Source organism: Cetorhinus maximus, chromosome 22, assembly GCF_964194155.1.
Source record: "Cetorhinus maximus chromosome 22, sCetMax3.hap1.1, whole genome shotgun sequence".
NCBI classification, from domain to species: Eukaryota; Metazoa; Chordata; class Chondrichthyes; order Lamniformes; family Cetorhinidae; genus Cetorhinus; species Cetorhinus maximus.
This window is the reverse complement of record NC_135900.1, coordinates 19,453,401-19,466,279: the sequence shown is the minus strand read 5'-3', so window position 1 is coordinate 19,466,279 and position 12,879 is coordinate 19,453,401. Positions and strand designations below refer to the sequence as shown.

Below are 12,879 nucleotides of genomic sequence, written 5' to 3'. Positions count from 1 at the left end.
TTTCCTCACACAAGTCATTATATATGTCGTAAATAATTGTGGCCCCAGCACTGATCCCTGTGGCATCCACTAGTTACAGGTTGCCATCCTAAAAATGCCCCAACTTTCTGTCTTCAATTAGTTAGCCAGTCCTATATCCATGCTAATATACTACCCTCAACACCATGGGCTCTCATCTTATTAAGCAGCCTTATGTGTGATGCCTTACGGAACATCTTTTGGAAATCCAGATATATTACATCTACTGGATCCCCTTTATCTGTCCTGCTTGTTACCTCCTCAAAGAATTCTAATAAATTTGTCAGGCATGATTTCCCCTTCATGAAGCCATGCTGACTCTGCTTGATTATAATATGCATTTCTAAATGCTCTGCTATTACATCCTTTATAATAGACTCTAACATTTTCCCAATGACAGATGTTAAGCTAACTGGCCTATAGTTACCTGTTTTTTGTCTCCCTCCATTTTTGAATAAGGGTGTTACATTAGCAGTTTTCCAATCCTCTGGGACTTTTCCAGAATCTAAGGATTTTTGGAAGGCTACTACCAGTGCATCCACCATCTCTGTAGCTACTTCCTTTAATATCCTAGGATGCAACCCATCTTATGATGACTTACTGGCCTTTAGCCCCATTAGTTTCCCTAGTACTTTTTCTCTAGTGATAGCATTGCATTTATTTCCTCCCCGCCACTTCTTTTGCCTCGTGATTATTTAATATTTTTGGTATGCTATTAGTGTCTTCTATTAGACTCATGCAAGGTATTTATTCAACTCCTCTGCCATTTCCTGGTTCCCCATTATTATTTCCCCAGCCTCATTCTCTAAGGGGCCTATATTGACTTTGGCCTCTCTCTTCCTTTTTATATATTTAAAGAAGCTCTTACTGTCCGTTTTTATATTACTTGCTACTTATTTTCTCCCTCTTTATTATTTTTTTGGTCATCTTCTGTTGGTTTTAAAAACTTTCCCAATCCTCTGGCTTACCACTAATCTTTGCCACATTGTACATTTTTTTCTTTCATTTTGATATTATCCTTAACTTTCTTGGTTAACCTTGGTTGGTTTATCCCCTTTCTTGAATCCTTCTTCCTCACTGGCATATATCTTTATTGAGAGTCATGAACTATTTTCTTAAACATCTGCCATTGTTCATCAACCGTCTTTTCTGCTAAACTCCTTTCCCAGTCCACTCCAGCCAACTCTGCCCTCATTCCTTTGCAATTACCCTTATTTAAGTTTAGCACAGTTGTTTCCGAACTAAGTTCTGAATGCTAAATTCTACCATGTTATGGTCACTGTTTCCTAGGATTACTTAGCTCTGGTTATAGCATGGCTACTTTAACTGTTAGCAAGCATGTGATCCTCTGCTGTAGATTCACTAGGATGGTGTCTCATTTTCAGATGCATAGTTTCCTCAAATAATTCTTCAAAACTTACTTTTAAAACAATATTCAAAATTTAGGTAATGGATAAAAACAAAAAAAGAGTGTAAAGTGGCAACTGAATGTTTTTTTCTTCTCCAACAGACTATTAAGACATAGGCTGGCACCAGTAAATCACCAAGTTCCAAGTTCCTTACTTTGCAAACTGAGGAGCAACAGAGCCTATTCATTTTTTTCTATCAGATGTGAAAGAAAAATGAATCCTGAGGTGCTGTCCAACTACCGCTATAGTGCCATTGGTAACAGCCGGAGACAATTTCACTGTAAAAGTTCTTGGTCGGGGAAACTAACAGCAATTTTCTTCTATTACTGCTTTTTTCCTCAGAGGCTACAATTCAAGCAGAGGTATGATTCCATAGGTATTTACAGCCCTCTGCTACCTTGCTGAGAAATTTTTCTTGTGCAGCTTGCTTACGCTTACTGTGGATTCATTTAACCTTACAAGAATCAAAGCAGAGTCCCTTCCTAGTTCGCACTGTGTCCATGTTCACAAGCATCAAAGACTGGACTATGATCAGTCATGTAAGACTCAACGTATGCTTTCTCCTCCCTAACTTAACGCCATTGAGGCCGCTTTTAGTACTTCCTCTACTGCCTGGTTGAAATCAGCCAACTAAGCATGGACCATGAATTAAACCTGTCATTCTTGGTCCATCTTTATAGATCAACATTACACCACATGAATTAAGGAAGTGAATCTATACAGATGCATTTCTAGCTGAGCACCCGCCAGAAGCAATAATCCTGTCAAGATTCCCTTTTATTAGTCTGGGTTACGAGAGATAATTGTACCACCACATCTTTTGTCTATTCAAAATTGTCCAAATTCATCACAGACCAGGGATTAAGTCCACAACCATTCTTCTTTGCATAAGCCAATGTGTAGTGCATTTATCAGTAGTTCAGAAGTTAGGTTTAAATGGGATACGATATGCAAGACTCCCTTTTTAAAGCAATAAACAAATACAATTAAGACAGAGTTAAAGAGGATTTCTTACCATAAGGAGTCCTTCCCGCCAATGGATTTATTAGTGGAGTAGGATTGCCACTTCCTTCCCTTCTGGTTCTATCTGCTAGTACTGGAAATTCTGAGAGGTCTAACCCTGTAACATTTTCACTTCCATCTAAAACACAAAACAATTTGAACAGTCCTGACTTAAAAGTAGTAACATTAAAACAGGTTCACTAAATGATTTTAAAAATGTGTTTTTTAAACATATCTATTCACATTTATCTTGATACATGCTGTACATACAAAGGATGTTTTGCTATTGCTGCACCATTTGTATTTTAAAAATACATTTAAACAAATTAAAGCTGGATTTGATTTATGTAGCCATGTCTGCAATACAAGTAGAGAATATGACAGTTTATTGGTGAAGATGTGTAAAGCAGCAATTATCAAGGCTACTGACTTATTGATTTCGCAAAGAGATGGACAGATTTGTGGATTCCAATCACCCCCAAAAATTTAACAAATTCACATGCAAATGGCATGTGACTTACTCCTTCACTATAAACCAGCATCACCAATTATAAAAGGTAATTTATTTGTCATGTGCAATTATCAAACACTGGTAAAAACCCAAATTAAGTTACAAAGGAAAAAAACAAAGAAAGGTGGCTGCCAGGGATGGATTAATATGCCATCGGTCACATTTAAGGAACCCATGGGGCGTGGGACATAACCACCTCAAAATTGTACCTTCTTGCCCATTTCACATCTGATAAACATGAACCCATTTCATGTCATGGTTTGTTTAATCTGAAGGCATTCCAGGTGACTTAAATTACTAATATCATTTTCTAAATAATGGTATAAAAAATCTGCAACCAAGAATGATTTGGCACGCTCACAGTGGAATGTTCAAATTTGCAACAGGAAGATCAGGACACGAAATGGCGTAACTAATGGCCATTTGTGCTATTCCAGGCCTACACGTCCTATTGATAACCACCACAAATAGTAATGAGCCATGGAATGAAAAAGTGTTATTTAGTTAAACCTGTGCATACATGGGAGTCGAAAATATATTATAATGCTAAAGGCAAATTTTGGTGGTAAAACCAAACAGAAAAACACATTTACCTGTGCCATTGAAAATGTTACTTGAAAGTGAATTATTAATCCCAAAAGCCTGATTCCTGTTCATCCCAAATCCAGACATACTGTAAAAAATACAATTATTAAAAATACTTTACTTTCAGTAACATTTTGGTAGTAAAATACAGTCTTCTATTTGGTTGGATACAGAAATCAATTATTATGTATGCAATTTCTGAACATGAGAGATATCATGACATAACATTTTAAAGATAAAAACTGGCTGAACATTTTCATAATCCCATTATAAATGAGCGATCATACAAATTTATATATTTTCATGGGTTAATTTAGGGCTAAATGATCAGAGTCTAACAAAAAAACGGAACATAAGGACCATTAACTAAAGGTCATGGACTGCAGCAGTTCAAGGAGGCAGCTCACCACCACCTTCTCAAGGGTAACTAGGAATGGGCAATAAATGCTGGCCCAGTCAGCGAAGCCCACATCCCATGAATGAATTTTTAAAAAATGAACGCAACACTGAAAATAAACCAATGCTTCTTAATCCGATCTTATTGTACCAGCACCTTTCACTGGTTCAAACTAATAGAAGTGGATTCCAACCCTGCTATGCAATAAAAGACAACATTTGTGTAGCTTTCTTTAACAAAGTGGGCTTGCACAATCTTATGACCATTGGACTTTAGAAGCCGGTAAGGATGGGGATGAAAGCAGTGTGTGGTTTTAACAGCACCCAAAATTGTGCCCTTGAAATTTCCAGCGCCGGCTATGAACTGTCACAGGTGACATACCGTGGAGAAGGGTAACACTGCATGATCAGCAGCAAGCCTCAGTACCAGTTTGGTAACATCCGCTGCCCAGTCATCAACTCAAGTGTCTGCTTCCACACCGGGGCCCCAACGACGATCGGACATTCAGCAATAACCCACATCCGGCCTCCTCGCAGGGAGTGGATGAATATAACCGATCATCTAAAGGAGAATTTGCTCAGATAACTGCTTCCCGAGGGGAAGCGAATCCCAAAGCTGCTGGAACATCTATTTAAGTTGAGAAAGGGGCCCAGGTGGCAATGAAGCAAATTCACCAAATCCAATAGGAAGTCAAGCAACTGGGAGAGGATGTGAAAACTGAACTGGAGGACGCATTGCGGATAGTTTGGGACTGGGGTATTAGGGTGGACATTCACCCCTGGATCAGAATTGCTTCCCATGTGCTGGTGGTAGTGCAGCTGCTAATTGCTATTGGACTTATGACTGAATGTTGAACCCACTGCCAGCAACACTGGAAGCAAGCCATCGCAAGAGTAGTAACCAAAGCACTGTATAAGACTGTTGAGGAACAGAGCATGCTAGATGTAGCTTAGGAAAATGCAACCATGTGAATCTAAACACCTGCCTGGCCAGCAGTGATGGAGTGATGGAGTGAAGAGTATGGGGTAGTTTAGTATTAGCTGGCCATCTTGGAGGTTAGTAGCCAAGGGTTAAAAAGAGAATCTGAAATGGTGTACAACAGGATACTCAGGCTTGACCAAATTGCTGGTATAAGACTAAAAAGTGCTTGCAGTAAAAAGGATCACTGGAATAGTTGTAGTAAGGAATGTGGCCTTTGGGTCAGGCTAAGGTAAGCAAATGACTAGACAATGTAGTAAATCGTCATGCTAGATAAGGCAAGACCATAAGACATAGGAGCAGAAATTAGGCCATTCGGCCCATCGAGTCCGCTCCGCCATTCAATCATGACTGATAAGTTTTTCAACCCCATTCTCCCGCCTTCTCCCCGTAACCTTTGACCCCCTTACCAATCAAGAACCTATCTATTTCGGTCTTAAATACACTCAATGACCTGGCCTCCACAGCCTTCTGTGGCAATGAATTCCATAGATTCACCACTCTCTGGCTAAAGAAGTTTCTCCTCATCTCTGTTCTAAAAGGTCTTCCCTTTACTCTGAGGCTGCGCCCTTGGGTCCTAGTCTCTCCTACTAATGGAAACATCTTCTCCATGTCCACTCTATCCAGGCTTTTCAGTATTCTGTAAGTTTCAATCAGATCCCCCCTCATCCTTCTAAACTCCATCGAGTATAGACCCAGAGTTCTCAAACGTTCCTCATATGTTAAGCCTTTCATTCTTGGGATCGTTCTCGTGAACCTCCTCTGGACCCTCTCCAGGGCCAGAACATCCTTCCTGAGATACGGGGCCCAAAATTGCTCACAATATTCTAAATGTGGTCTGACCAGAGCCTTATAAAGCCTCAGCAGCACATCCCTGCTTTTATATTTTTATATTCTAGTCCTCTCGAAATAAATGCCAACATTGCATTTGCCTTCCTAACTACCGACTCAACCTGCAAGTTAACCTTAAGAGAATCCTGGACTAGGACTCCCAAGTCCCTTTGCACTCCAGATTTCTGAATTCTCTCCCCATTCAGAAAATAGTCTATGCCTCTATTCTTCCAAAGTGCATGACCTCACACTTCCCCAAGTTCGTGTTTTTGAATAAACTGCTGGTGTAATTTGTGTTAAAGGTCAGGTCATTCCATGATTTCATCTGTAATTGCGGACGTACAGAACTAGACATGTGAGATAAGAACAACGTGAGCCAATGAGGAAGTATCGCAAGGATAGTATAAATATATGGAAGAAACTGTGTAACTTTGAGTAGCCTCTGAGCAATCTAAGGGTGCTATCTCCTGCATGCATACTTGTATTGAACAAACTGCTGCTTGATTCACCTACAGCTGACTCTGTCTCGAGTGTGTTTAGGTACTCCATAACAATGTGCTCAATTTTCATATTGAATGCTTTAAACATAAGTCAAAAATCAAATCAGCAGTTCCTCTTCACTTCACAGCAAACTCGAACTAGAAACAGCAGTGATACTTAGACTTGTTTTCACTTTGAAAAAGTTACATAATTTCCCCCAAGTACATCCAGGTGCTAAAGAGACATCTGACAATTATAAACAAATCATAGTAATTTAAGCTAATTTATTTAGACCAATATTTACTGTGTGCTGTAATTTTTATTCACCTTGTTCTGTTGTTATATGGAATTATGTATTTTGCCCAATCTGTCGTAAGTGCTAGGACTATATTATTGAATCATAGAATGACTACATAGAGGTGGCCATTTGACTTTTCAAGCTCACATCGGCACTCTGCAACAGCAATTCAGCTAGTACCACACCTCCACCCTTTTCCTGCAGCCTTGCTTTTTTGCCTTTCATGTACTTATCCAATTCCTTTTTCAAAGCCTCCATTGAATCTACCACAACCCCCAGCAGTATACTCCAGATCATAACCAATTGCTCTGTGAAAGATTTTCCTCATGTCACCTTTGTTTTCTTTGGTCTATCACCTTAAATCGATGTCCTCTGGTTCTTGTCCCTTCAGCCAAAGGGAACAGTTTCTATCTACACCCCTCATGATTCTGAGCATCTCAATCAAATCTCCTCTCAACGTTCTCTGCTCTAAGGTGGGCAACGCCAGCTTCTTTAATCTAACCATGTAACCATTCCCGTAAATCTCTTCTGCATCCTCTCTAAGACCTTCATGTCTTTCCAATTGTGTGGTGCCCAGAATTGGGCACAATACTCTGCTTGTGGCCAAACCAGTGTTTTATACAGGCTCACCACATCTTCCTTGCTTTTGTACTCTATGCCTCTATTTATAAAGCCAAGGATTCCTGGCCTGCCATCTTCAATGTTTTGTAAACATTTATCCTCCCTCATCAGCACCCTCCACTAGTTTCTCTGATTCTGCGTTCCTTTAGAATTGTACCCTTTGGTTTACATTGCCTTTCTTCTTTATTCCTACCAAAATGTATCACTTCACACTTCTCTGCATTAAATTTCATCAGCCTGTTCATGTCCTCTTGAAGTCAGACCCCATCCTCCTGACTGTTCAATACACTCCAAGTTTTGTGTCATCTGCAAATTTTGAAGTTGTGCCCTGTACAGCCAAGTCTAAGTCATTCACATATATCGTGAAAAGCAGTGGTCCTCATACCGACACCTGGGGAACAGCAGTGTATACCTTCCTCCATCCCTAAAAACCACTGTTCACCACTACTCTCTGTTTTGTCATTTAGCCAATTTTGTAACCATGCTGCCACAGTCTCTTTTATTCCACGGCTTCAACTTTGTGTGGCACTTCATCAAACACATTTTAAAAGTCCATATACAACACAACACCAAAGCTCTCTGTTACCTCACCAAAAAACTCAAATCAAGATAGTGAATCTCGATTTGCGTTTAACAAATCCATGCTGGCTTTTTAAATTAATCTACACTTATCCAAATGACTGCTAATTTTGTCCCAGAGTATTGATTCGAAGGGATTCCCCACCTCTGGGGTTAAACTGACTTCACTAGAGTTGCTCAGTTTATCTTTACACCTTTTTCTGAACAATTCTCCCAACCTCTGGCACCACTCCCATATATAAGGAGGATTGGAAGATTATGGTCAGGACCTGCACAATTTTTACCCATACTTCTCTCAGTTTCCATATGAACCTGATACAGCCAGCATTTCCAGTACCTCCTCTTGATCAAATTTTAGCCCATCCATTATCTCAACGACATCCTCTTTTATGATAACTTTGCAGCATCTTATTCCTTGGTAAAGAAAGGTGCAAAGTACTCATAGTACCTCAGCCATTCCCACTGCTTCCATGCCTGGGTCTCTTTTTTGGTCCCTAACTGGTCCCATCCCTCCTCTTACTACTGGCTGACTATTTATATGCCTATAGAAGGCTTTTGGGTTCCCTTTTATGTTAGCTGCCAACCTGTTCTCAGACTTTCTCCTTACCCCTCTTATTTCCCTTTTCACTTCCTCCCTGAACTTTCTATATTCAGGCTTGTTCTCACTTTTATTATCAATGACATTTTTTTTATTTGTTCTTGGGATGTGGGCATTGCTGGATAGGCCAGCATTTATTGCCCATCCCTAATTGCCCTTGTTCAGAGGGCATTTAAGAGTCAACCACATTGCTGTGGGTCTGGAGTCACATGTAGCCCAGACCAGGTAAGGACATTAGTGAACTAGATAGATTTTTACAACAATCGGCAATGGTTTCGTGGTCATCATCAGACTTTTAATTACAGATTTTTATTGAATTCAAATTTCACCATCTGCTGTGGTGGGATTTGAACCGGATCCCCAGAACATTACCCTGGAGCTCTGGAATACTAGTCCAGTGAGAATACCATTATGCCACCCTATTTTTGCTTCATCTTACTTGCCATCTCTTTTGTCAGCCAGAGAATTCTGGTTTGATTGCCCTACCTTTCTCCCTTGTAGGACACTACCCAAACCATTTCCTCTTTGAAGCCAGCCACTTGTTCGTTGACAGTTTTATCTGCCAATCTTTGATTCAAATTTACCCAGCCCAGATCCATTCGCAACCCACTGAAACTGGCTGCCCTCCAATTAAGTATTTTTACTCTAAGTTCCTTTTCTATAGCTATTCTGAACTTTATGATACTAAAATCACAGCTCTCTGAGTGTCCTCCTACTGACACGTGATCCACTTGACTCACCTCACTCCCCAAAACAGATCTAGCAATGCCTTTTTCCTCATTGGGCCAGAAACGTACTGATCAAAAAAGTTCTCCTGAATACACTTCAGAAATTCTTCCCCCTCTAAAGCTTCAACACTATTACTATCCGGTTTATATTAAGACAATTTAAGTCCCCCATTATCCATACTCTATTATTCATGTGTCTAATTTTCCTGTAAATTTGCTCTCTCTATTTTTCCCACTAGTTGATGGCCTATAGAATACACCCACGAGTTTAAAGGCTCCCCTGCTGTTCCCCCCGCCACCGCACTCCCCAACCCATAGGTCTCCCACTGCCTGGGCAGCGGTCACCTCACGTAATGGGGCTACTGGCATGTCTTCCTGTCGGGCCCCCTGAGTGGCCTTCCAGTGTCCATGTGCCCCCTGCTACCCCTAATTGGATGGTGAACGTGGTCTGTTAATTGGCAGCCTCCCGTAAGTTCACACAGGTGGATGGGCCACTGACAGTGACAAGTCTGGGACCTGGAAATGATCCCAACGCCAGTAAATGTTCTAAGTCCAGAAGATACTGGCCCTTATATCCACGAAATTTTAGCACCTGATCCTGTCCTTTTTGGAGCCAAGTCTCCGCCACAACATTATATTTCCATGTGGCTATTTGCACCTGCAGGTTACCAGCCTTATTTACCTTGCTTTATGCATTTACACACGTGCAGTGCAAACCTATCTTGGACCTTCTTGTATTCCCTCTTGGTCTGATCCCACATAATACCCTACTAGTTCTTATTCTAGTTCAATTGTATCCACCAATCCTTTGTGCAGCAGGTTTCCCCTTTCTAATGCTACATCCTGGTGCCCAAATTGAGTCTATCACTTTGAAAGTATCACCTCTAAAAGATGCATTAAGTCTTTGAAACCCTTCAACCTGTGTATTTTTCACTGTAATAACACATCCGTTGCAAAATGGGAAGCGTGGGACAATTTCTTTTTAATCAAGTGCTGTCTCCCCAAAAGTTAAAGGAAAGTGGTCAGTAGCTTTGAGTGGACTTCTGGGATCAAATTGTGATTTGAATTGCAACTATATCAAGTTTTGTTTCAGTGTGTTACAGTATGTCTTGTATATATTATACAAACATTGACTGCAAATGACGACAACATTGGTAAGCTGCAGACCAGAATGTTGTAGAAGTGAGAGACTTTTCTTTGTTAACTTTGGATATTTTGGTCAAGTTCAAAAGTTCTCATTACTATTATTTTAAAGCAGGATACAGTGCATGTGATACAGCTGCACATAAAGTCATTAGTGGGTCTCTGATCAACTAAGAGCCCTTCTACAGAGATCATTGCTTGTATGCATTAGCAACCAGAAGGGAAATTCAATCCTGTTTAGGGTTTTAGTTTAATATAATAAAAGGACACCTGACCATTGCTGACATTTCCATCATAATCACAGATGAAACACCAGGCTTACCTGCTCACTGTAAAAGGCTGCCGGGATGGCTGCTGCTTTGGCATACATATAATGCTAGGTGAGCTTCTGTTTGGACTGCCTAAACCAGAGCTGCTCATGCTATTTGTCCTCCCTGGAATCCCAATCCCTTGCCCAACCTGGGAATGATTCATCATATTCCTGGGATTCATAGGCAAAATGCTCCTGTTAAAAAACAGCAAATATTAAATAGTAACAGTGTATGTCATACATATGAAAACATATGAAGACTATAGAGACAGCCAATAAAAAAAGAGAAAATAAAACGTGTGATTTCTGTTAAATCTCGGAGCATATTTACTTTACCAGGTCCACATTTATTACAAAAAATTTAAAATTATGCACTGAATCATAATTGGTGTGTTCTTTAACATAAGCTGCACTGCTTTTATGGCAACAGCAATAATGCACCTTTGAGATCGTAAAGAAAAAGAATCGTAAAGAAAAAAATCAATTTCAGGTTCTACTGGAGTAACAAAGAGAAAATGTATCCTCAGCATTTCCATATCCTGGAAGTGATCTTGTTTATTTGTACACCATACACCCTTTTAGCTTAAACAAAGGTTCAACTCAAATATCTTTAGTCTGTCTACAAGCTCCTCCATTGACTCTCATCATTCAGAATATAAACCCAGAATTCCATTAAAAAATAAATACAGCTATTAAGACAGACAAGACAGTATAATGGAGTGGAATTTCCTGTAAAAGTTACAACTTTGCCAGTGTCTGGTTACACCCAAATTTTCTTCCGATCTCATTTGTATACAACGGAATGTAAAAGTAAAAAAGTGGAAATCAGGTCCCAAGAGAGTGCCGAACTTAACCATATATTCCACCTTTAAGTACGAAAATGCAACGTCGCACTATGTGTAGCTCAAAATTCAAAATAAGGAACCTGAAAAATTACCATGCACAGCTCTGTCTAAAATTCTGGCCTTAGTTTTTGCAGTTATTCTGAGCCAGCATGATGACAGGTAATTTGCACGTATGGCTCTTTAACCTGGTGCAGAGGCATTATAAATGAGCTGACATGCATGGAGGCGCAGAGTTCAAAAGACTGGCTCTAAAGAACAAAGTCCCACATAGATTCATTAAGTGCATAACAAACTTGCATCCAAATTTCCTCTACATTTTTAGTCAGGTATTTATTTTACATTCTGATTACGTGTGCTTCTGGGCACAAATACACAGGAATCCATACCAATAATTAAATGCTGGTGTGAACACAGCAACATAGCAGCATAGCGTTTGTTTTATAAACTTCCTCACGAATGTTATTCAAACACTGCATTTCATCTGCATAAAAGCTTTTTCCACAGTGCTATAAAGTTGTGCAGCACCAGCATAAAAAAAGACAATGTTTACATTGTTGAGCACTGATGCAGCATAAAGTAATTAAAACCACTTTTATCCCATTACCTGCTTGGTGAAGATGGAGTATGAAGTGACATTGTGGGCACTCCTGTTGTTGGCGTTACATGATTAGGTAACTGAGTACCTTGTGATAAGCTGCGATTTAACTGAGGGTTATTGTTGCCCATTCCCCTCATCGGAAGGCCTAATGCACCTGTGAAAACATGAATATAGGTTCTTTCAATTGTGGTTTTGATTGCCCCAGCTACGTTGCTTAATATTGAAGGAGTACTTTTGTTCACAAAAAGTACTATTTGATACTGATTATTTTCTAGGTTAAAAGTAGAATGCTAACTTTACCAAGCTTATCCAATCAATTACAGTGAAAGTATTTTCCCTTTCAAACCAATGCTGAAAACCTATTTCCATCAAAAGATCTGCCATACCTGTAAAACTATCTTAGCAAGCTCTCTAGGACTGGGGCTTTGGAGAGCAATATTAGTTTGTTTCTCAATAGCTATACTTTATGTGTAAACTACTACGCTTGTATGTGCACATTTGACAATGGATTAGTTCCAGTGATGTCTAGGCATGCTGCTTATAAAACAACTTATGAAATCCATGTTTAGGTTTCAGCATTTGCAATTTTTCCTTTGTATTTTCAAAGCCAGTACTTTTTGAATGAAACATAAAAGACTAAATAATCGCAGAGCAAGCTCTGCTGTCCACTATATGTCGACATTAATAAGTCTCCATTTAATAACTTTCACTCTAAATGCAAAAACCTCAACAACAGAAAAGACTTACTTTGCCCATATAAACTTGCACCAAACTGAGATAGCTGCCCTGATGTCGATGGTGATGGAGACGCCAGCATCTAGAGAAAAAGGCATGTGCAGTCAGTAACAAAACTGCAAGAAGTTCAAAGTTTCTATTAATGGGTCAAAAATACGCACATAATAGATATAGATTCACAGTACAATCTTATACACCCATTCTTGAGCCACA

The 12,879-nt window shown here is 39.7% G+C and overlaps 1 protein-coding gene across 3 annotated transcripts in view; it reads right to left on the bottom strand.

Annotated features, from left to right (window-relative positions):
• Positions 1-12,879, bottom strand: part of cnot2 (CCR4-NOT transcription complex, subunit 2) — a 143,981-nt gene that overhangs the window by 47,020 nt on the left and 84,082 nt on the right. For all 3 annotated transcript variants that reach the window (XM_078567884.1, XM_078567887.1, XM_078567886.1), the window contains 5 exons: positions 12,679-12,748; positions 11,938-12,085; positions 10,501-10,683; positions 3,534-3,613; positions 2,443-2,568 (listed from right to left, as the gene is read on the bottom strand). In XM_078567884.1, coding sequence (XP_078424010.1) covers positions 2,443-2,568; positions 3,534-3,613; positions 10,501-10,683; positions 11,938-12,085; positions 12,679-12,748 — 607 coding nt within the window. The remainder of the gene's footprint in view (positions 1-2,442; positions 2,569-3,533; positions 3,614-10,500; positions 10,684-11,937; positions 12,086-12,678; positions 12,749-12,879) is intronic.